The sequence below is a fragment of the Bubalus kerabau genome, chromosome 12, assembly GCF_029407905.1.
Source record: "Bubalus kerabau isolate K-KA32 ecotype Philippines breed swamp buffalo chromosome 12, PCC_UOA_SB_1v2, whole genome shotgun sequence".
Taxonomy (NCBI): Eukaryota; Metazoa; Chordata; class Mammalia; order Artiodactyla; family Bovidae; genus Bubalus; species Bubalus kerabau.
The window spans coordinates 80896179-80921458 of NC_073635.1; the positions used below are offsets into that span (position 1 = coordinate 80896179).

The window sequence follows — 25280 nt, forward strand, 5'->3', positions numbered from 1 at the left end:
AGCTTTTTTAATCTTGAATTTTACCTAACAAGAGTGAAGATAAATATAAGGTTTGTACCATGACGTACCCTAAAACAGTGCTTACTGCTCCTGTAAATAACTCTGATATTATTAGTAAATGTGGTTTATATACAGATGAGTAATACCACCTCGGGTTCTCATTCTCTTAGAGGTGCTCAGTGTGGCTTTCCTGTCATCCTTTCATGCTTGTGCTGCTGTTAAGAAATGAGAATAGTTGATAGCTGTGTTTTACTGGAAAGAAGACTGAAATTTATGGCTGGTATTTGAATTGGGGTAATAATTTACTTCTCTGCCCCTAAATACTTACTCGATCTTTTAGGAAACTTGAGATCACTGTAGGCTTGATTTGTTAATCATTTCTGTGTTTGTGGCTCAGTTTGGTCACTAATACTGAACTTGTTGCTTAATATTCTTGCTTCTCTTTGCCTCCTTGCTTGCAGTTGCTGTTGTTTAAATTGCCAGGCTCTCTTTATCATGTGAGCCTGTCACTCTGTTGACAGTTGATCGGATCAGGGATTAGCGTCTGACCCAAAGGCAGTCAAGCTGCGGAGGGCCTTAGGCCCAGGGTGTGTGGGTGTGGATGGGGTCGTGTGTGGTGGGGGTTGTGGATGGCGGTGGGGTGCAGAGAAGGTTGTGACATTCTGAAAGATGAGAAGGAGCGGCCAGCACATGAGAATCTGGGGGTAGACCCTTTCCAGGAAGAGAGAGTGAGGAGGTGTAAATGTTCTGAGGCTGGAAGATTAGCATGTTGGGTAGAGGAAAAGAGGCCCGTGTGACAGGAGAATGCATGAGGAGGCATGTATTACAGGATGTGGTTGGAAAGATGGGCTCAGGGCAGATCCGCGAGGGTCATTGTAAGAAGCTGGGATGTTAACCTGAGCAGCTCTGGGGAGACACAGTGGGGAATTTTAAGCATGTAGTGATGTAATGTGGTGTATTTCTATATTAACTGTAACAAATGCATATCAGACTGGAGAATTATGTGATTAAAAGCAGTTATGATAATGGGAGTAGGATAAAATGTAAACTATATATAACAAGAAACAGCGCCCTAGAAGTTAGAAGTCTCCTGCTGGTCTTTCTGTAGAAATCTTCCCTCCTTAACTTTGTCTTGCTGCTCCTAGGACATATCTCCCTGTGAAAACAGTGCTGTCTTCTAATTTGTACTTTGCAAATCATCCCCTTTTCAGTAAGCCACCCCCTTACTTAGAAATTAGTCTGAGACCAAGAAACATTCCTCTTCCTGCAGTGACTTATTTCCTTAAGTCTTGATTATTCAGTCTTGAAAAACACCTAGTAAGACCGTCCATAGTAACCCTTGACCCTTAAAGTCTTAAGGACAGTCAGGGGAGGATACAAAGGGAGTAGATGGTATCATAGTTTAAGGTGGCCACTTGAAATTCTGTCTCCTTTGATATCTTTCTGCCAGTGTTAATTACTGATGTGTGTGCTTGTTTATTTGGTTGTGTCCAACTCTTTGCGACCTCATGGACTGTAGCCTGTCAGGCTCCTCTGTCCATGGAATTTCCAGGCAAGAATACTGGAGTGGGTTGCCATTTCCTTCTCCAGGAGATCTTCCGGACCCGGGGATTGAACCCGTGTCTCCCGGATTGCCTGCATTGGGATGCGGATTCTTTAACACTGAGTCACCTGGGAAGCCCGTTAATTACTGATAAACTTCTTTACCTTCTTGTCTGGCCAGCAGGTGATGGTTATACCAAGCAGATGTGCTTTGGTGAATGCTTGTATACGGTAGGTGTGGACATGTGCACACAATCACTTACATTCCAGTGGACAGTTTGCCTCTCTAACATTCTTTCCACCACTGATGATTTGTTTAAGCTGCTTATAATCATGTTATCTCTTCTGACAATTATTGATTCAAGGATGAATCAGTGAAGGCTCAAGCCAGTTTGGATCAATGAAACAGAATGTGAGGCTTTTCTGGCATTCCTGGGAAAGAAGCTTTCTCATTCATTAGAGAGGCCGTGGTGCTCAAGCTGCACACCACCCACCCCCACCCTTCGGTGAGTGAGAGGGCTTGGTGCATCTGGCAGCCATTTTGTGAGTGTGAGGAGAGAGCCAAGGACACAGCTGACTTACACAATGGGACGAATCTGAAAGAGTGGCAGAGAAACCCAGACTTGGGAGATAACCTTTTAGAAGAGTTTGTCTTGGTTTTGAAGGGAGTGTGTGTTGGCGGAGGGGAGAGTCAGGGTGCTTCATGGGTTGACAGCATTTTGTACTTTCTCTCTCTCAGTCGCTCAGTCATGTCCAGCTCTTTGCGACCCCATGGACTATAGCCCACCAGGCTCCTCTGTTCATTGACTTCTCCAGCCAAGATTACTGGAGTGGGTTGCCATTTCCTTCTCCAGGGGATCTTCCCGACCCAGGGATCAAACCTGTGTCTCTGTATCTCCTACATTGCAGGTGGATTCTTTACCCACTGAGCCGTTGGGGAAAGCCCTTTTGTACTTGATCAGATATTTACTGAAAAGTCTTCCTGTCCCACTGTGCTGGACACTGAGAAGCTTAGTTTAGAAATAAAGTAGGGCACAGGACTTGCTTTTTCAGGAATCTTATTTATGGGCATTAGATTTTGATTCCTTCTGTGGCTGTTTCTTGTACTGGTTTTGCAGATTGAGAGAACACTCGGTTATTACTATTCAGTTGAAACTTTCAGGACCAGAGCTTAAAGCATGAACCCTTAGGTTAATAAGTCAGGGAGGCACTGTCAGATCTGTGAGTTGCTTTAACGGTATTGCTGGGCGGCTAGCCCCACAGTGCACATTGTCCATGGGTGTTTTGAGGAATCCTGGAGTGAGAAGATTGGGAGCTTTGAGGAAAGTATTGGAAACAGAGACTAAACAGCTGTTGGGTCTTCTGCTCTGTGTTCAGGCTTCATTGAAATCGTGCTGTTTCTGGAGGACCTATGACATCATCCTGAGTTGTTGCGAATAGCGAGTTAAAATATTTAAAACAACTTTTTTCTATTTTATTTAGAAAGTTATACCTAAGTTGTTGATTATTTTGCTTATGTCTTGACTGTTTAGAACCAACAATGATTTTAACTTTTTGTTTCCCAGAACTGTATGGTTTTTATTTTAAACCCATAAAATTATGCTTTTTTTCAGCCTAAGATCATTTCTGTGCTGTCTTCTTATCCAAAAAACCTGAAATCAACTTATATGTTGTTAATTTGCAAAGTCTTTGCTAGACTGGACAACCATCTTGGAAACGGACTGAATCTTTTTAGAGCTTTATTATAGGTAATCTAAGGAAGATAGGGGCTTCCCTTGTGGCTCAGCTGGTAAAAGAACCTGCCTGCAATGTGGGAGACCTGGGTTCTATCCCTGGGTTGGGAAGATCCCCTGGAGAAGGGAAAGGCTACCCACTCCAGTATTCTGGCCTGAAGAATTCCATGGACTGTATAGTCCATGGGGTCGCAAAGAGTTGGACACAACTGAGCGACTTTCACTTTCACTTTTTCAAGGAAGATAGAAGACTTAATTTCAAATTACTTACATTTTGTGATGTGTTGGCTTTTTATTTCTTTATAGGTCTTTAAACTATAGTCTAACCTCCTCTTAGGGCTTCTCTGGTGGCTCAGTGGTAAAGAATCCACCTGCCAATTCAGGAGACGTGGGTTCGATTCCTGGATCAGGAAGATCTGTTAGAGAAGGAAATGGCACCCCACTCCATTTTTCTTGCTTGGGAAATCCCATGGACAGAAGAGCCTGGTGGGTTGCAGTCCATGGGGTCACAAAGAGTTGGACACAACTTAGCGACTAAACAACAGCAGCAAGGCTTTTTTTAGGATAGTTGAAAATTGCTCATGATGGATTGGTATTATAGCATGAGAGCACTGTTTTCTGGCTGGTATGGTGGGTGGGTCTTAGCATGCTCTGAAAATGCCTTGACACGTCTTCCCAGGTCATGGAGTTCATCACTGATGACTTGTTTATATCTTCTCCTGACTTCTAATAATTATCTTTATGCAATTTCTACTGTGGATAGTGAACCTAAAAACTCAGACTTTGAAGTTTTTAATAGCATTATTAAATCAGAGTTGAAGTCTTTGGTCAAGTTGAGTAACTGCTGTTTCAAAATTCAGTTTTGAAAACTGAAAAACATTCTAAATCACGGAGATTTATAGCATGAAGAGTAGTACTCCAACACACCCTTTTTGTATTGGAAATGAAGTTTTAAGGTAATAGTAACATGAGTAAACTACATGAAATCTCCCAGAACTTTGCAGCACTTGGCAGCAGTGATTATACAAGTAAATGTGTTCCCTGGTGGCTCAGCGGTAAAGAATCTGCCTGCAGCGCAGGAGACGTGGGTTTGATCCCTGGGTCAGGAAGACCTCCAGAAGAAGAAAATGGCAACCCACTCCAACATTCTTGCCTGGGAAAATTCCATGGACAGAGGAGCCTGGCGGTTACAGTCCATGGGGTTGCAGTATGAGTTGAACACAACAGCGATTGAACAACAATAACAGTTTTTAAGGTTTCAGGTTCTGGGTAGTTTATCACAGGAAATTGTATTTGGTTTGGTAACTGCCTTACTGAAGACATTTCCATCCCATGTAAGAGTGTCTCCTATGGAAGTCTCCCCTGGATGTCCTGCCAACAAGTCACTTACGTGAAACTTAAAATGAAACTTATCTTGTAACCAAACCTGCACTTCAGTTCCCTGTCTGAATTAAGTTTTCTGATCTGCAAACCTTACAGTCAGCTTTGACTATTCCCCTTCCCTTGCACTTCCGAATTCTGTCTCCTCCCTACATCCGTTGCCGGGTCCACTATTAATTAGTATCATTGCAGCTCTTCTCGCTGCTTTGCTCTTCACTGTATTTCTGCTGCTGTCATATTACTTCCTCCCTTGTTTCTTTCGCCTGGACCACTGATGACTTCGTACACTTCAGCATTCTTCCGTGGCTTACTGCTGTCTGTGGAGCCTGTGTTCCTCAAGGTGGTATGCACAATAGTTGCGCTTCTGTCTGCCTTCCAACACTGTCTGTGCTTACTTAGCTTCTCTGTAATTTCTGTTACCAGAGTCGGCTGGCTGCTGTAATTGTGTTTAGCTTTCATCTGAAGAGCATCTTTGCTTCTTTGAGAACAGTGGCTTGCTTGCTTGCCTCAACTTTGGCCATGCGATGGAAGGACAAGTAGATTTACAAGAGAGCAGGGTTTTAGGGTGAGAGGAGGAGGTGAAAGGTGTGGGGAAGAGGTAAGGTTAGCTGCTTTAGGAAGGGTTATACCGTCTCAGGACCGAGACTCTTGGAATAATTTAAACACCCGCACATGGGAAGGTGGGTGGGGAGACCTCAGCAGCCAACAGTTGTGAACTGTGACTTCTGGGTTCCTTCACAGTAGGGTAGCAGCTCCCTAGGGTTCCCTCTGTGCTAGGTGCTTTGCACACTGAGTCGCTTAAGCAGTGTTCAACTCTTTATGACCTGTGGACTGTAGCCCTCCAGGCTCCTCTGTCCATGGGGATTCTCCAGGCAAGAAGACTGGAGTGGATTGCCATTTCCTTCTCCAGAGAATCTTCCTGAACCAGGGATCAAACCCTGGTCTCTTACGTCTCCTGCACTGGCAGACAGGTTATTACTAGCGCCATCTGGGAAGCCCAGTGCTTTCCACTGATGAATTAATTTAACCCTCCCAGATACAGGAACTGAGGCACGGAGTGGTTAAGTACCTTGTCCAAGGCCAACCATATAGTTGGTGGTAGAATTGGAGTTCGGGCACCTCCACAGTCCCTGCTCTTAACCATTATACTCTACTGTTTCTAATTCCTGCCTTCCATTCTTTTTTTAAAAAAACTATGTATTTACTTTTGGGTGTGCTGGGTCTTCGTTGCTCTGCTCGGGCTTTCTCTGGTTGTGGAGTGTGAGGGCTGCTCCCGAGCTGCTGTGCTTGGACTTCTCGTTGTCGTGGCTTCTCTTGTTGGGAGCACAGGCTCTCGGGTGTGGGGGCTTCAGTAGCTGTGGCTCCCAGGCTCTTGAGTCTAGTTTCAGTAGTTGTGGCCCATAGGCTTAGTTGCTGCTCAGCATGTGGGATCTTGTTGGATGAGGGATTGAACCCATATCTCCTGCATTGACAGGCGAATTCTTTTCCACTGAGCCATCAGGGAAACCCCTGCCTTTCTTTCGTACAAGAATATAATTTACACTCCTGCCTGACAATTGTTCTGTATGTGCAAGAGCCATGGGAGGTGAGGGCTTTTAAAGGTGGTGTCAGTCATAACTTGAAAACTTCAAAAGGCCATGCAAGAGGGTGTGAGTATATATTTGATGGGACTCACACTGGCTGGCAAAACACTGTAAGTATATAATTTTGCTGAAGTTAATATTTATGTAGTTGGCATAAAATGATTCTTCATCTATTATATGTGATGTCCGTTTACCCCCTCTTCAGTCACAAGACTTAGACTGAAGGGCAGAGATTGCATTCTCAAGTTTCATTTATCTAGCAGGGTAGAAAGGCCCTGGGTGGACTTGCTGAGAAAGAAATATCAGGTGATATGAGCATGTTAAAATTGCAGCAGTATTTAAATCTGAACGGAAGGGGGAGATTCTCTGATGCTGAGGGGAAGAATTTTTATCTGGAAGGAATTCCCTTGCCTTTTGTTGTCCGCGCTGTTGGCAGTTGCATCGTTGGCACTTTGTATGTAGAAGTATCATCACAGTAAACTTAGGTTGGTTTGGCTAACGGTTTCCCTGCCTGTGTCTTTTATTCTGGTTACCGTTCCTTTACCAGAGTATACTACGGTACTTCTGTGTCAAGGCGGCCAGGCTGTTTTGTGACTTTAATTGCTTGTGGTATCCTGTCCTCCCAGTTGGTTTGTCAACTAAAAGAGGGCAGTGGTACGTCTTTGTCTTATCCATCATCGTTTCCCTCGAATTAACACAGTGCCTGACACAGAGTGGGTACTTAGCGGGTTTTGTAGAGTGGCCTTACATGTATACTGAAGTATGCAGTTGGGATCTGATTGTTGTAAGGCTTAAGAGAAAGAGAGGAGACCTTTGGTTGTGTGATTCTCTGGATGTATCGTGATTCTCTAGAGACCATAGAACCTTTTACAGACCAGTGAGTGGGTTGTTCTCTTGAATACATAAATGCTTGTTTTCCCACGCCGCTTTTTCAAATCCTAAAAATCCAAATTGTCTTTTTTTCCTTCAAATGGTGCACATTTCGTGAAGTCTTCCTTGATTCCCTGGCTAGACTGTTGACCGCGCCTGATGTCTCCTTAAGTGTTTAGTGCCTCTGCTGTAGTCTCTACCATCTGCTGTTTTTAATGTTTGGGATGTATAGTTTGTTCTACTAGACTACCAGACTAGTCCGAACCGGCATGCTTTGGAGAGTGAAAGGAGGTGCTAGTCCTGTGGGTGCTGGGGTGATAGGTATGTCCTGGAGCCGTGTCAGGAGGCGTATGACCCTCCCCAGTAGTCAGCACGTGCCACCTGAACCCAGGGCATGAGGAAGCAGCAGAGCTGCAGATAAAAAACGCTGGTTTGGGTCTTGATCTTGTTTCTGCCACTTCACCTATTTAGGCATGGTGGATATTTGGTTGCATCCCTCAGATCCCAATTTTACTGACATATTAAGTGGAGATGACTAGTTATGTCCTGCTGGTTTCTTAGCCGTGTTTTTTTTTTTTTTTTTTTTTTGAGGAAAATGATTAAAGAATACAGTTTGGAAAAGATAACACACCCCAGTATATATAGCAGCACTTTTTACGGTAGCCATGATATGGAAGCATCCTAAGTGTCCATTAACAGATGAATAAGTATGGAAGATGTGGTATATATGTTCAGTAGAACACCACTCAGCCGTAATGCAGTTTTGTTGTTTGCAGCAGCATGGGTGGACCCAGTGGGCGTTATGCTTAGTGAAATAAGTCAGAGACAGACGAATACTATAATTAGATATTACCGCTTTTATGTGGAATGTAAAAAAATAAACTAGTGAATATAAAAAGATGGAGACAGACTCACAGATATATAGAGAACAAACAAACTAGTGGGGAGAGGAAATGGGAGAGGGACAAAGGAGCGGGTAGGGGGTTAAGAGGTGCAAACTACTGTGTATAAAATACATAAACTAAAAGGGTATATTGTGCAGTGTAGGAAATACGGCCATTATTTTATAGTAACTATAAATGAATTATAATCTATGAACATGTGGTCGCTCTTGTGTGCACCGGAAACTAATAGAATGTGAATCGACTACACCTCAGTGAAAAAAACTATGGAATGTTAGAGTAAGGTATTTTATTTCATATGTGTAATTCCAGAATAAATTGAAGACTTCCTAACTTTGTAAACCAGCTGGAACCTGATGACTGAAATGTTTATCTATAAAATGGTTTGTAGGGTAAAGTGAGCCTTACTACAGTGCTTTCCTAGACAGTGCAAAATAAGGAAGTAAATAAATACTTAGCATTGTTATTGTTGCCCCACGGGCATGGCTTAGTTTCATTGAGTTAGACAGGGCTGCGGTCCTAGTGTGATTTGATTGACTAGTTTTCTGTGAGTATGGTTTCCTGTGGTCATGTGTGGACATGAGAGTTGGACTGTGAAGAAGGCTGAGCGCCGAAGAATTGATGCTTTTGAACTGTGGTGTTGGAGAAGACTCTTGCGAGTCCCTTGGACTGCAAGGAGATCCAACCAGTCCATTCTGAAGGAGATCAGCCCTGGGATTTCTTTGGAGGGAATGATGCTGAAGCTGAAACTCCAGTACTGTGGCCACCTCATGCGAAGAGCTGACTCATTGGAAAAGACTCTGATGCTGGGAGGGATTGGGGGCAGGAGGAGAAGGGGACGACAGAGGATGAGATGGCTGGATGGCATCACTGACTCGATGGACGTGAGTCTCAGTGAACTCCAGGAGTTGGTGATGGACAGGGAGGCCTGGCGTGCTGTGATTCATGGGGTCGCAAAGAGTCAGACATGACTGAGTGACTGATCTGATCTTATTGTTAATATTAGTGCATTCCTTGTTCTTTTACTGTCTTCAAACTTTAAAAAATTATTTCCTACCTGAATTTATCTCTACTTGGGTCATTCCACTACATCTTATTGTCACTATCTCTTCATTGTATCCTTGTTAATAACCAGAATAAAGGGTGAAGTAACAGATTGGCCACTCAGACTAATGCTGAGTAGGGTGAGGAATTACTTAGTTACTCTAGGCAATTAACTGAACATCATGATCTCGGCTTTTTTTTTTTTTTTGCATTCCACTCATTATTTGAAATAAGCTTTCTAATGTAGGCTGTACTAGAGAACAGCAATTAAATCTGCTAACAAAAAAGACAATCCTCACTGTAGGTAGAGCATGCTTTATTCAAACCATATGACTCTTGTTTCCATCCAGCGGTGGTATTGAAAACTTGATGTGTTCCAGAAAGCAGTAAATTTAGTACAGTGTGTAGAAGGACTTCTAGTTGTAGTAAATTTTAAAAGAAATTCGAGTTTTCAAAAGAGAGTACATAATTCAGATAATGTGCCAGACTAATTGAAAAAGTTTAAAAATTAAAGTTAATATCTAATGTTTGGATTAAACACAAAATCTCTAGCCTTTCACAAGTTTTACCAGCTTACTACTAACAGTGAATGTTAATGGCTTGTGAGGAATGAACAGGAAGGTGAGCCAGGAGGCATCTACATTAACATTCCCTTATGCTAATTGAAGTATTATTAAATCTTACTTTTTTTTTTTAAGACTTAAACTGTAAAATTTCTCATCTGATAATTCCTAGTTGTTATAAGGTATATTCCAGAATTGAACTGGAAAAATTAGTTTTTTCAATCCAAAGTACCAATCAATTTTAGTATTCATGAAACAATAAAAAATAATTTGATCAGGGAAAAATGAAAGCAACTCATTTTTAATTTTCAGATTTTTGAGCTATAAAAGTATTTCATGTGACGTGCAAAAGAAGGAAATTACATTTCATAACGAAATAATTCCTATGACCAGGAAAACCTTACCAATACACAACCATATTTAATTATAAAGCTTCCGTGCTGGGATTCATGGGGTTGTAAAGAGTCGGACGCAACTGAGCGACTGAACTGAACTGAATCCTCTTAAAAAATACATCTAGAAGAAATACTTTAACATTTGTGTCTGCATCTTTTTTTTTTAATTTATTTTACAATAACATTTATTAGAAATATTGGAACACAGACATATTCCTACAGGTAGTCCTGTTAAATAGTAATTAAACCCTATGTAATCATTGTATTTAAAATAGAATTCCTTATGGGTTTTAGACAACTGGGACTTCAAATCATGAGTGTCATAGTTTGTTCAATCCAGTACTTAATGATTAAGAGTTCAAGGTTTTACATTAATAATTTTATATGAACAAATTTAAATTTTTATATAGTCAAATGTTATTTTATTTATTTAAATTATTTATTTACATATTTCAAACATCACGTAAGAAGATCAGTCTCTCTGAAAATTCAACAAGAAGTTCACAATTGTGCCTGCATCTTTAATTAAGGCATTATTATTGTTGTATTACAAAGCAAAAATAAGCTTAACTTCTGGAAAATGCCAGGTAGCTAAATGCTAACAGTTTCATCCAAGCAAATTTAATGTCATGAATTGATCATCAACATTTTGCTAATATTAAAAAGATATATATTCTAATATTAAAACTGGAGTTTCTTTAAAGAAAGAAGGCTAAAATTTATCTCAAAGATCGACTTTTTAGTTAATTCTAATTTTCTGTGTTTACTGCTAAAGAAGTTACTGAATTCATTTTCTCTGGGTGTCTTCTCTTTCGCTTTTCTTTGATTCTGACCAAAGCAACCAGTCTGAGATTTTACATGATAAAGGAAGTCTGTGGAACAAATCCTAGAAACCTCTTTTCTGTTTTCTCACGTAACACCTCCAGACACCAAAAAGACGGAATACTTCATCTGCATTCTTAAACATTGGGAATTTAGAATGCTTCTTTCATCTGGAAGTGTTACTGCATCTACATTTCCTCAAAGATAAAAAAAAAATGGTTAACAGCCCACTCAGGTTTCTGTTAACTCATCTCTTCTTAGTGTCCTGATCTGCACACAGAGAGTGTAGAATGTGGAAGCTACTACATAGCCTCTCCTTAAGAATCATGGAGACTCTGGAAATAGTTATCAGTGCTGATTACCGGGAAATAAAAAGAAGAAATCAGATGTGCACAAAAGCATGGCAGACACTAACAGACTTCACTCTTAGTCTTTTAAAATGAAAGGAACATTTCCATAATTAATAGCAGGCGGATTCTTTACCGGCTGATCCACAAGGGAAGCCCAAGAATACTGGAGTGGGTAGCCTATCCCTTCTGCAGGGGATCTTCCCGACCCCAGGAATCGAACCAGGGTCTCCTGCATTGCAGGTAGATTCTTTTACCAACTGAGCTATCAGGGAAGCCCAATACAGAATATAGAAACCTGAATTTCTAAAAGTAGAATGTTTTCCACCTGAGCTTAAAAAGTTTACCCCCCCAAACACAAAGATATTTAGATATTTTTAGTTTGTTTATTTAAATGATTTCTATTAAATTAGTACTAAAAACGTCTTCTTTGCCCTAAGAACCTTTGTCAGAAACCCACATCATTTAGTAACAGGCACTTAACAGTTTTTTGAGTTGACAATAGCTGAAGAATAGAAATGGAAACCATCCCACTTACTGTCAAATATTAGAAATAGAAATTGTCCTATTGCTGTTTTGTGTACTTCCTATGCATGAAAAGCAAGGTTTTATATTGCTTTATATATAACTAGAAAACCTGACTTCTGCCAATTGTTACAGTGTGAAAAGTTACCACTATTCTATTTCCCTAACTAAATGTTGTACATGGCTATCACCTGGAAGTAATAACATTACTTGAGTGCATTTGGCCAAGTATACACTTAATACAAAATATACATTAGACTGAATGAAATCCGGATACTGGTCATATCACAAGGACGCAGTTTCCTTTGGTTAAACCAAGTCATAGCACATACAGTGTACCCTCAGTTAAATACAGCTTGTAAGCACGTCATTAGATTCAGGTGATCTTGCAGTTAGCATCCCAAACAAATTGAAGAACTTGGCTGGTTTTTAAGTTTATGTTGAGAATTTTAAAAGAGCCTTTGCTTCCCCTTCCGCTATCCACCCCCAGCAACAGTCAAGTTCTTTAATATTCTTATCTTAATGAATCACTGTAAATTGGGTTCTAAATTTGCAGTGAGCAGACTAGCACTTGAAGAAAACGACTCCTACAAACGTAGGGGGTAGGGGCTGATGGAACCTCCTTCCAGGTGGTTCTGCACCTCTCTCATGGACGCCCTGCAGTCAGTGTGGAGGAAAGCGAATTAGGGTTTGTATCCTGATCTTCTCAAGTGTGCGCACTGTACAGCCTGGGACTCCCAGTAAATGCTCATGCACACCTTGTACCCAATACTGGGGGTGAAGACCCGGCTGACTGGCGTTCACCCATGACCGTGAACACTACGCTATGAATGTTTTTCCCATCTCTGTGTTCACATGTTCCTTATTATTTCTAATTATTGTTTTGAAAAGTACCCTGAGTGTAGGTTCAAAGCCAACTACCCAGACAGGTTTCAACACTGATGTCATGATCTGAGAGGAGAACCCTTCCATCTTCTACACAGTAACTTATTAGAGCCCAGGTGCCAACTTGGCTGAAATTCCTTCTTGGTACTGAATTGAGGTCTTTGGTTTTAACTTAAAAAGCTGGGTAACATTGCAGCAGAATACCAGAAGTGGTCTCACTGGAAGCCAAAGCTAAATAAATCAATTTGTAGGCTGCACGTGTGACATTTGCAATATAGTGTAATATACTGTGTCAAGTGTTAGTTGCTTGGTCATGTCTGACCTTTTTCGACCCTGTGGACTGTAGCCTGCCAGCCTCCTCTGTCCGTGGGATTTCCCAGGCAAGAATACTGGAGTGGGTTGCTATTTCCTTCTCCAGGGGATCTTCCCGACCCAGGAATAGAACCCATGTTTCCTGCATTGCAGGCAGATTCTTTACCATCTGAGACACCAGGGAAGCCCCACTATGACCAAGAATGTAATGGAACGCAGCTTCTGGCACCTGATCCACAGCGAGCAGGGTTTGCCACCGGCAGTGAAGCAGAGGCAGTGAAAGGGAGGGGAGGAAGGCTGGAGGACGGGTTCTCCCCGAGGGGTTCTGGTTTCATCCCAGATGGGACAGCAGTCTGGTCCTCCTCCACTGACGGAGCAGTGTTCCACTGCTCAGAGAAAGCAGTCCAAGCTCATCTGTGACCTTAGCGGTGCTCACGGCCACGGGAAGGTCTTTTTTTTCTTTGCAAAGAACTAGTCAGACGGAATCCCAAATCAACCCTCCCTCCGGTCTTCTTGTGAGCTCTTCCCGGACCTCATCCATACAGCACGATCTGTGTATTCTGGAAGCAGCGATGCTGCCAAGGCTGGATGCTGTCCATGTCATCCCGCAAAGGTGATGCTTCTCTGCTTCATCGCTGTTACTTTTTACCTAGAGTGGCAGCAGTTGTTGACAGTTCATCAGGCTTCAGTTTGTACAAAATAACCATGTACTGAAGCCTTCCAGCCAGACATGAGAATGCCCCTTCCTTCCTTCCCTGCCTGTCTCTCCTTTCTTTCTTTCTTCTTTTTCTTCCTTTACTTCCCTCCTTTTCTCCCTCCCTCCCTCTCTTTTTCTTCCTCTCTCCATCTCTTTCTTTTCTTCCTTCCTTTTTCTCTACCTCCTTCCCTTCCCCTACCTGTTTTAAAAGCCAAAAACAGGTCCCTGAAGAGGTTAGCAAGCTTGTCTGAGCAACACCTCACTTCCTGGTCCCAGTGTTGGTTTTACTCCTATAAGCTGGTGGCTACTCTGAACACATTCTCAAAATTTTTATTTTGGAAATAAAAGGCAGATACAGAAGAAAACTACGCAGAACACACGTGGGCTTGCTTAAGGCGAATAATCATGTAACCATTGTATAGGTTCGGATGTCAGACATCAGTCCCGATAGTAGAGTGCCTGTCTACATGACCCATCTCAATCCCAACCTCCAATCTCTCCCTGTGCATACAAACTGCTTTGACATTTACAGTAATCCTTTTCTGGCATTATGAAATGATCTTATTGTCCAAGTGTGCCTCCCTGGACCTTGTGATCTGTCTTGCCCATTTATTTTCAATTTTGATATGTCTTCTAAGTTTCTCTCAAGCCATAGCTTCTCCTCGCATACATTTCTCTTCCTTTGTAGTTTATCTGTTGAATAAACCTTGGGCTTTTTGACCCATAAAGTGTCTCTCAGTCTTGACTTAGCTGATGGGATAATCATGGCATGTAATCATGGCACCCTTCAGCGTTTCCTGCAGGCGGGTCCCATCCCTGAATCCAGGTTGCCAGACTTAAGTTTCAATTCATTTAACCAAGACTGTAGGAGGCACAAGTCTTGTTAGTGGCTTTTAAGGTCTGAGCAGCCTTTGATGCTTACTATTCCTTCATTAGATTGCAAAAATGGTGATATTTTAATTCTAACGTCTTTTGCATTATTTAATTGGAGTATCTTTATAAAGAAGCTCTTCCCCTCATTGTTTGGTTTCCTGATGGTGGAATTCATACAGAAAGAGCAAGATAGTGTATAATTCTTTACCCTTGTTTGTAGTTTTTGAGGTAGTAAGTTGGTTCCTTACTCGGTTAACTTCTTTCAAAGTTAACCAGGTCTTTGTAAAAGTATCACTATGAAGTCATAGACTGAGACATGTTCTGTAGGTTTAAGTCTGCTGAAATTACTAGTGAAGCTCCAGTTGCCACTCTTTGGCTGGAGGGTGCCTGAGTTGGCTCCTGATCTTCTTGACTTGACTCTGGTAATCTTTTATAGTTTCTCTGCCCTGATAAGATATTCTAGGCTCAAGTACTGTATTTCTTGCTCCAGGCCTTTAATCAGGTGACCTTTTTAGATGCATTGGTTTCTTTTAATGGTATTTGGAGCAATGGTACCCCACTCCAGTACTCCTGCCTGGAAAATCCCATGGATGGAGGAGCCTGGTGGGCTGCAGTCCATGGGGTCTCTGAGGGTCGGACACGACTGAGTGACTTCACTTTCACTTTTCACTTTCATGCACTGGAGAAGGAAATGGCAACCCACTCCAGTGTTCTTGCCTGGAGAATCCCAGGGATGGGGGAGCCTGGTGGGCTGCCGTCTGTGGGGTCGTACAGAGTTGGACACGACTGAAGCGACTTAGCAGCAGCAGCAGCAGCAGAGGGTAAAGCGTCTGCCTGCAATGATGGAGACCCGGGTTCGATCCCTGGGTTGGGAAGATACCCTGGAGAAGGAAATGGCAACCCACGCCAGTATTCTTGCCTGAAAAACTCCACGGACTGTTGCCTGAAGAGTCTGGTAGCCGACAGTCCATGGAGTCACAAAGAGTCGGACACGACTGAGTGACTTCGCTTCACTTTCACTTTCACATTGTGTGGCAGGCATGATCATCGCTGCTAATAGTTGTTTCTAGGCTTTTTTAATTTATAGGCAAAGCAAATAAAATGTGTATTCCTAGAATTTTAATGTTTCATGTTACACATGTTTATTACATATACTTTATGTTATATTAACTGTGTTATAGTAAAAGAATATATGACATCAATATAATTAATATGTGTGTATTTAGATATAATGCTGACCTCAACCCCAAGTAGGGTATATATAACACAAATTTAATATCTAATATAGATATGATATAATAAATAACTACATCAATGAAATATGGAACAGTTTTGTAATATGCAGTGATATCAAACTATAATTAAATATAGCCTGTATTTTATGTGAGATAGGAATACGAACTGTGATAGTAGTAATACTAGGTTGGTCAAAAAGTTCATCTGGGCTTTTCCATACGATGTTACAGGAAAACTTGAATGAACCAATACTTTCAACTAAAATTCATGATTATAGAACTTTTACTTAACCTCTTCTTTGTTAACTTGTGTCTTTATCCTTCCATAGTCAGAATTCTGACTTTCATGGATAGAAGAAATGATATAATTAAAATACCTCCTAATTATTTGTCAGTAGTACACACACAGCAAAGGATAACAATTATAATACCAATATAAAAATTTACTGAAAAATTTAAAAAGTTTTACACATCTCCCTATTCTCCTACACTTCCAAAAATAGTTCTACTGTATTTATAATGCCAGAAAATCCAACTATTGCACTTGCTATATTCATGTTCTCTTCTTAGTCTTCATTTAGGTTTGGTTCAGTGAGTAACTGCAGACTCTCCAAGTTAGTCTCTCTGTAGCTGTTTTGGTTTCCTGAAGCTCATTCTCTAGTACGGGCAAACCTTTTCTGTAAAGAGCCAGATAGCAAGTGTTTTGGGCTTTGTATGCCGTGTGATCTGTCGCAAGTTCTTAGTCTTATTGTGGGAGTGAGAGAGTGGCCATGCAGTGTGTAAGCTAGAGTGTGACTCTCCTCCAGTAAAACTTTTTTTCAGTTTCATGTAATTTTCACATGTCATAATATAGCACTCCTAAACTTTTTTCCCAAACAATTAGAAATGTAAACAATGTGAAATTTGTCCTTAGATTGTGGACCGGTTGGGAACAGGTCGTAGGCCAGGTTTGGCCCACAGACCAGTGTGCAAACCCTTGTTCTGTTGGATTCCTCAGAAGAAGGTCCTGAGTTCTTGCTTGTTGTTACATTTTTCTCTGCCCTTTATACTTGGCGGTCAGTTGTGTTGGATTTAAAATCCTTGGCTCATCCTTTCTTTTCTTGAATGTCTTATTCAGTGGAGTACATTATTATATTTTGGCATGATTTATTGCTGTCAAATCTGGTGATAATTTAGACTTCTCTTTTGAACAAGTTACTTTTTTTCCTTTTAAGTGGTCTTGCTGGAATGTATCATGGTACAATTTGCTCTGGGTCAAATTTTTCAAGTAGGCTGTGGTATGTTTAATAGTTAACTTTCAATTTTAAGAAAATCTGCTTGAGTTTTGGGTTTTAGTATTTTTTCTTAGTTTCTTTTAACCCCCAAAGACTCCTCTTATTCATATGTTGGATGGTCTCTGTTTATTTTTGGTATTTGTCCTTTTCTCTTGGATCTTAAATTTTTTTTTTTTTTTTTTAAGTTTCTTCCTTTGACTTCTTATCTCTTGTAAGGCATTATTTGTTTTCTTTATTCACTCTAATTTTCCTGTAGTTTAGTCTTGATTTCCAAAATTATTTTCTTTTGCCTTTCTAATTCTGTCTTTAGGTCTGTCACCTCATTTCTGAGCATTTCTGATTCCACTTTATGTTATTTCATGTTTTCTTATTTTAAAATGTCTTTCGGTTTGTTTTGAAATGCTAGGTGACACTGATCTGCTGTGTTACCATGTCTTTCTCATGCTTTTTTCCTCCATGGAATTTATTCTAGTTCTTGTTTTTTTCTCATGAAAACTATGTATGGGATTTTACCTAGACACTTTTATTTTGCTTAGTTTTATGTGTGAAATTAGTTTTCCTGTATATTGCTTTTAAGAGAGCTATATGGTTTTTAAAATTGGTGATACATGCTTAAGAAGTTCAAATATTTGACAGGGATAGCAGGAAAAGATTTATTCTGAGGTCTTGAAAAGATGAATTAACCTTGTAATTTCTTTTATCCTTTTTGATGCTCATATTGTTATCAACACATTCAGTGGCTAGCCGTTTTTATATAATATATGCTTTTGAGATAACTATGTTAATTTTTTGAAAGCTTTCTCACTGACTCAGTTTTTTTTAATCTCATGTGCTAACTTCTCTGCCCAGTCAGAGAAGGCCCAGAAACTGGCCTTTTCTACGAGAAATTCGTTTTTCTTTTATTAGGAATAAAAATTAAAATCCAGAATCTAGGTACTTTAGGCAGTTTGGCAGTTTTTTCATAACTATGTCTCCTGTCTGTCTGACCCTGTTTTTACAGTTTATCCAAGTAGTAATTCTTTATGAGTCTAAAATGTATACATGAAAAAAAGAATCTGAATTCATAGTATAGCAATTTACTGTCATGGTATTTCTAAGAATGAATTATATATCATACATTCTAATTTTTAGAGATGATTATTTCTGTCCTGCATTTGTTAACATAAAGCCTATTATAAATTAAATCTGTTTCCCTAACATATTGCTCAAACTCAACCCTTTTCCCCATTTTTCTATCAAAATACAACCAGAGCCATGAAATCACAGAATTTAGAAGATGAAAACAATGTTTTGTTTTTTTTGCAATTAGGAGCAATGGTTTCAGCTTTTTGTAATTTTTTAACGTATTGCTATAATGATGTGATGATGATGAAAAAAAATTACTCTTTTTCATGACCATTATACATTTACCTGTATTTAGGTATTATATTTGTCATTCATGGTAAATTTGAATGGTCCTTGAAAAGCCTAGTTTGAGAAGTAAATTTTATTGCTTTGTCATGTCAAACAGGTTTGCTGGTGATTAAGGAAAACGAATAAGAAAAGATACAGGGTTAACAGTGGAGTATTGAAAGCTTATTAGTGCATAAATTTTGGCTTTAAGTTCTAAATCACACAAAGGACTCTGGTCAAAAACTTAGGACTTCTGAAACATGCTTTGTCACTTTGCAATTACCATACATCTTAGCCTTGCTTTTTTGGTCCAAGAATGATGGGGGTCAGGAGCTATGATACTGCTGTCTCAATTTGCCATAATTACATTTAAAGGCTAACCCAGGGAGTACTACCAAAACATAAGAAGATAAAAAGGAAGTTAGTTCCTTGAAACATCTGTTTGAGTAGTTACTCAGTGTGCCACTGGCTTTTTTTCTTTGTGTTGAACGGCAGTAAGAATAGTCACTAAAATGCTTGATGTGCATGTTCTTTCTTGGTAATTTTGCATTTTGGGGTGAGTAATTTTCCTCAAATTAGAATGCACGAAAAAAGCCTGGTTAATCAGTGGTTCCTGGCCGTTGGGCTCTTGTTAATCAGAAGTTTTACTGTATAATCATAATGTATTTTGGATGTTCTCATTTTATGTCATTTCTTCAGCTCTTTGTGTGGGTATTCTGATTACTTGATTACATCTGCCTGGCACAGTGGTATTTAAAACAATTTATAATAAAAATTCCTCCATCTTAGCAAGTAAAATGAGAATATGGAAAGACAATTGACAGTTGAAACACGATCGTTCCTCTTGAGTTAGCGTTTATTGGGATAAAGAGAAGTGAGCATGACTGTTGTTCGAGTGCAAAGCGACTGGTTGACCCTTCCAGAGACACAGAGCATGTGGGCTGCAGCCCTGCCATCACTTCCCCTCGAACAGCGCGGTTCAGTTTTCTATGTGCTTGACATTTTGGGGGTTTCACATATGATTTTCTTGCATAAGAAAATGAGTTTCTGTTAAAACTGCATAAAAGCATTGGATGGAGATGTACTTAACGAGCACCAGTTATGGCTGAGGAGATTTCCCATCTAACATTCAGCTGTAGTAACACCAGGCTTCTCTGGTGGTTCAGACGGTAAAGAATCTGCCTGCAATGCAGGAGACTCGGGTACGATCCCTGGTTCGGGAAGATCCCCTGGAGAAGGAAATGGCAACCCAGTCCAGCATTCTTGCCTGGAAAATCCCAGGGACAGAAGAGCCTGGCGGGCTACAGTCTACGGGTTCACAAAGAGTCAGACGTGACTGAGTGACTGACAGTTTCGTGGTGACGCTCGTGGCTGCGGGTGTTTGCGTTCCTGTAATGAATGCGTATGGGGTCCTGTGAACCTAGCTGTCTTCCTATTCTAGTGTTCTCTCTTTATCAGGACTTCTGGGTACGAGGCAAGAACTAAGAGTTGTGGCACTCAGCTTCCTGTTTAACATTATTTTATTCAGTCCTTCCATCAAACTGGCAAGGTGGTTATTATCCTGTTATCCCCCTTGTCACACAAAAGAGGCTTTAAACTCAGAATCTTAAAAATTCCTCTTTCTTCTGTTTTGCTTTTGGGTCAGAGTGAGTGCCTGTGTTTTGCTTTTGGGTCAGAGTGAGTGCCTGAGTTTAAAGGCATTGGCTTTTCTGTACATTTTATCTGAGAGACTTTATCTACAATCTTTAATTTCCTCCTGTTAGATGCCTTTAAACATCCAAATCTTAGCCTAGACATATAACCTTATACATCTTACAAGGCCTTATAACCTCCAGATGTCTCTGTTTGTCTCCTGAACATAGGCACTTGACTATCCCACACTTGACTGGCTCAGCCTTTGTAAAGTTGAAATTGTCATATCATCTCCCAAATATTTATCTCCTCATATATTCCCTTTGTTGATTCCCTGTTATCTTTGCATCTCCTGCTTTTAATGTTCAGTTGCTCAGTCATGTCCAACTCTCTGCGACCTCATGAACTGCAGCACACCAGGCTTCCCTGTCCTTAGCTATTATCTCCTAAAGTTTACTCAAACTCATGTCCATTGAGTCAATGATGCCATCCAACCATCTCATCCTCTGTCATCCCCTTTTCCTCTTGCCCTCAGTCTTTCCCAGCATCAGGGTCTTTTACAGTGAGTCAGTTCTTTGCATCAGGTGGCCTAAGTGTTGGAGCTTCAGCTTCAGCATCAGTTCCTTCCAATGAATATTCAGGGTTGATTTCCTTTAGAATTAACTGGCTTGATCTCCTTGCAGCCCAAGGGACTCTCCAGAGTCTTCTCTACCACCACAATTGCAAAGCATCAAGTTTTTGGTGCTCAGCCTTCTTTATGGTCCAGCTCTCACATCCACATAGGACTATTGGGAAAACCATAGCTTTGACTACACAGATCTTTGTTGGCAAAGTGATGTCTCTGCTTTTTAATATGGTGTCTAGGTTTTTCATAGCTCTTCTTGCAAGGAGCAGACGTCTTTGGGGTGAATCCTCTTTGCCACGATGGCAGAGAGCAACCAAGAAACACACTGCAGCAGCTACTCTGGATGATATTCCCATCAGGAAAATGAAGCCAAGAGCCTTTTCAGGCTGCAGTGCCAGTAGATAGAATATGAGATGTTAATTATGTGATTTATTCTTTATACTGACCGTGGCCAGAGATGGTGAGAGAATCAACAGTTAGGCACCTTATTCCAGTGATGTCCTGCTTGCAATCTGATTTTTGCTTTTTCGTATCTAACCTCAATTCTCTACGCAATGACCACAGCCTTTACCTCAGCAAAGCCCTTCTTTATTTCTCTAGACTGTGCTCTACAGTGGCACTAACTCCATCATACTCTGTTCTGTTCCTTATTAGTGTCCATGAGCTTTTTGTTTACTTTAATAGCATCAACACAGAGAGATGGGCCTATTGCTGGGGAACTAAATGTGATTTTAGTAGCTTTTATTGAAACTCTACCTGGTAAATTGCTACTGTATTCTTTATTCAGTTCTTGTAGTCACAAGGATATTAAAATTCCATACTTTAATTTGTCTCTTTCTCTGAGGTACTGGTGATCTGTTTCATGTCCCCTTGAATTAATTGATATCCTGTGACTTTTGTCTAGGTCATTCCCTCCACTTAGCTCAAAGCCTGACAGAGAGTTGGTGTTTATTGAAAATGCACTGTGCTGTGGGTCATTGAGAATACACAGATTTGAGAGGTGAATTTACTGTTTAGATGAGGTGGCAGAGTACTAGGTACAGCTCCAACACCATAGAATTTGCTTTTCCAAAGAATACTGTTAATATCATGTAGGAGTTCTTTTAATTATTTTTCTCTGACCTGACTTTGTTTCAGGTATCTTTGCACACTTACACTATATGAAATGCTGTATCATATATTGTAACGTGTTGGCTCAAATGCTTGCTTTTAAGTTTTCTATGGCCTGTGAGTAACTAGTAAGTATACATATGGGTTTTTATTATGAAACTGTGACTCCATATCAAGTACTGTAATGTTTTTGTTACAAATTTCTACTTGCTCTTCTCCACAGGCAGCAGAAGATGTCATTTTCATTGGACCTGATACACATGCTATTCAAGCCATGGGTGACAAGATTGAAAGCAAATTATTAGCTAAGAAAGCAAAGGTTAACACAATCCCTGGCTTTGATGGAGTGGTCAAGGTGAGAAACTATTTTACTCTAATCTTTCCAGTACATGTCCTGAGACCAAACATTTTGTCCAAAGTGTAAGATAAAATGCAGTTTTTGCTTTTTAAAATATTCATGTCGGATTAAAAAAAAATCCATGTTGTTTACACTTGGATTATTTTGAATGGCACAAGTTAAAAAGAGGAAGAAGCCACTTAAGCATTGTATTTAATGAGTATTTGACTTTCATAGGAGAAAACTTGGTGATAAAGAAATGTGCCGTTAGCTATATGGATTTCGTTTATTGGTGGTTTTTCTTTAATGTTTGAAACATGATGTTGCTGTGTCTTTCTGTTGAGCTCCTGTCCATATGCATAAAACATAAGTCATACACGTGTTTCTGGTGGAGAGTGGTATAGCTGTGTGTCGCTGTAGATCCCAAGGACATCTCCTCAACAGCTTCTGCAGCAGCTGAAGGCTTCTAAGGAAGAACGGCAGAAGTCAGAGTGTATGTCTTCCCTCCCTCTCTACACTTCTCCCCACCATCAAGGAAAAATTAATTCTTTTTTTTTCTCATGAGAAAGGAGTCTCCCTGTAGACTTTCACCTTGCCATTTGAATTAGTCTGCAAGACCTTTTCATCTCAGTGTTTCTTATTACCCTTTCTGAACTGGGTGATTCTTCATCATTGTGCTGGGTTATCTCACGCATAACAGGATTGTTGGCAAGCTGGGCCCCTGATTAGGAAGTATCCTCAACTTCTTGTCCATATTTACCTGTATTTACCTTAATATGTAATCATCCATTTTTTTCTTCTTTCGTCTTATAATGAATAGGATATTTCCCATCCTCCATAAAGCCAGTTCCTCTTATGTCCCAGATGTCGGCTATATCGCCCTCACGGGCGGCAGTCTTCACTGATGGTATTTTCTCTCTTCCATGTCTTAAAACTCTTCTTGTCTTTTAGCACCCTTCCATTATCACTGCTCAGTCAGTCAGAAAGGTACTGACCCCTGAGCTTAGTGAGTAGCTCGTGGTGATAAAAGAGGCCGGTGGTCCCTCACACCACGGTGCTTCCAGTTTGTGGGGAGAGAAATTGTCCTCCTCCTCTTCTGAGAGCACGGGAACCTCTTGTCGCGGCAGGGCTGCTGCCTTAGTTCTCCGTCCTTTCACAGCCTTAGAAGAATTGTCCTCACTTGCTGTCATTTTCACACTTTACCCCTTAGCTGTAGTCTACATCTTTCTCCTTTCCTCATTCCCACTGAAATTTTTTTGTGAAGGTTACTGGCAACCATTCCTCTCACAAAATCCAGTGTGTGATATATGTATTTTTTTTTAAGCAACCAGGAAGTATTCTTATTAATATCTGTTAATATCTAGAGTATTCCTTTTCCCAAGTATGTGGGTCCTAAAGTACACAGAAAATAACAGGTAAAAATAAAAACAGTACAAAATAAGAAGTACTTTAAGACAATTTTTAGTTGACTAAATATCAGTGATCTTTTACAATATAAAACTGTCCTCAGTGACTGGTCTGTAAAAAGTGTAAGTAGGACATGGATTTCCCCAGTTATTTTTCTGGGCACTTACACAACAACTTACACAATTTAATTTCAGAGATTAAAGATCAGGAGAACTTTATGTGCTAACATGTCATATTATACATATGTTACACTGTGTTCAGTTCAGTTCAGTTGCTCAGTCGTATCCGACTCTTTGTGACCCCATGGACTCCAGCACGCCAGGCCTGCCTGTCCATCACCAACTCCTGGAGTCTACTCAAACTCATGTCCATTGAGCCAGTGATGCCATCCAACCATCTCATCCTCTGTCGTCCCCTCCTCCTCCCACCCTCAATCTTTCCGAGCATCCGGGTCTTTTTAAATGAGTCAGTTCTTTGCATCAGGTGGCCAAAGTAATGGAGTTTCAGCTACAACATCAGTCCTTCCAATGAGTATTCAGGACTGAACTCCTTTAGGATGGACTGGTTGGATCTCCTTGCAGTCCAAGGGACTCTCAAGAGTCTTCTCCACCACTACAGTTCAAAAGGATCAATTCTTCAGTGCTCAGCTTTCTTTATAGTCCAACTCACATCCATACATGACTACTGGAAAAACCATAGCTTTGACTAGATGGACTTTTTTTTTTTTTCCAAAACAAGTGAAGAATTTATATGAAATTCAAACTTCAGTAATGCTCACCATTTAGTATAATCTGATGCAATTTTCATACCACAAAGACAGTATGGGCAATAAAGCCAAAAATATCTACCCCTGGCCTATGACATACGACAATGCCCTTCTCAACTGTATTTTTATAGTATAATAAACTTCTAAACTATAATTTTATAGTTTTACCTATTCTTCCCCCCTTTTCTTCCATATTCGGCATGAAAGTTAAGTAGCTCAGTCATGCCCGACTCTTTGTGACCCGTGGATTGTAGCCTACCACGCTCCTCCCTCCACGGAATTCTCCAGGCAAGAATATTGGAGTGGGTTGCCATTTCCTTCTCCATAGATGGACTTTTTAATAAGCTGTCTAGGTTCGTCATAACTTTTCTTCCAAGGAGCAAGTGTGTTTTAATTTCATGGCTGCAGTCACCATCTGCAGTGATTTTGGGGCCCCAAAAAAGATATCACCTTAGAACTGCATATCTAGTTGCTACTTAGACAGGTTGCCCTGATGACATTGAGACACCATAAAAGTAACAAGTTGGAAGCCCACCTCATCCTCTTCTCTCTAGCCAGGGACTGCCATTTGGTGGCTCCATGAACACCTGTTTTTGTAAATAAAATTTTATTGGAACACAGCCATGCTTTTTCCTTTACAAGTGTCTGTGACTGCTGTGCCATGATGATGGCCGAGTTGAATAACTGTGTCAGAGACACACAAAGCCTGGAATGTTTACTAGCTGGCCTATTCAGAAAAAAGTTTGCTGACTCTTACTATAAGCTTCTCATTTTTCATTCTTTCCTGCCTGAGAAAATGCCAGCATTTCACCAGCTAGAAACTAAGGAGTTCTTGATAAATATTGCTGAAGAGAATTACTTAAATATCTTTCTGATCTATTACCTTTTTTTTTTTTTTTTTTTTGGTCCTCACGCTAACTCCAGGTTCCAACTAACATCATATAGACTGGATTACTTCACCAACCTTCTAAGTCCTCTCCTTGTAGCCAGTCTTGGTCCCGTTCAGTTATTTTTTGACACTAAAACTTG

General features: G+C 40.4%; 1 protein-coding gene across 7 annotated transcripts in view; it reads left to right on the top strand.

Moving 5' to 3' along the window:
* PCCA (propionyl-CoA carboxylase subunit alpha) overlaps positions 1 to 25280 on the top strand; it is a 363730-nt gene that overhangs the window by 75035 nt on the left and 263415 nt on the right. For all 7 annotated transcript variants that reach the window (XM_055542946.1, XM_055542947.1, XM_055542949.1 and 4 more), the window contains exon 7: positions 21965 to 22096. In XM_055542946.1, the coding sequence (XP_055398921.1) occupies positions 21965 to 22096 (132 nt within the window). The remainder of the gene's footprint in view (positions 1 to 21964; positions 22097 to 25280) is intronic.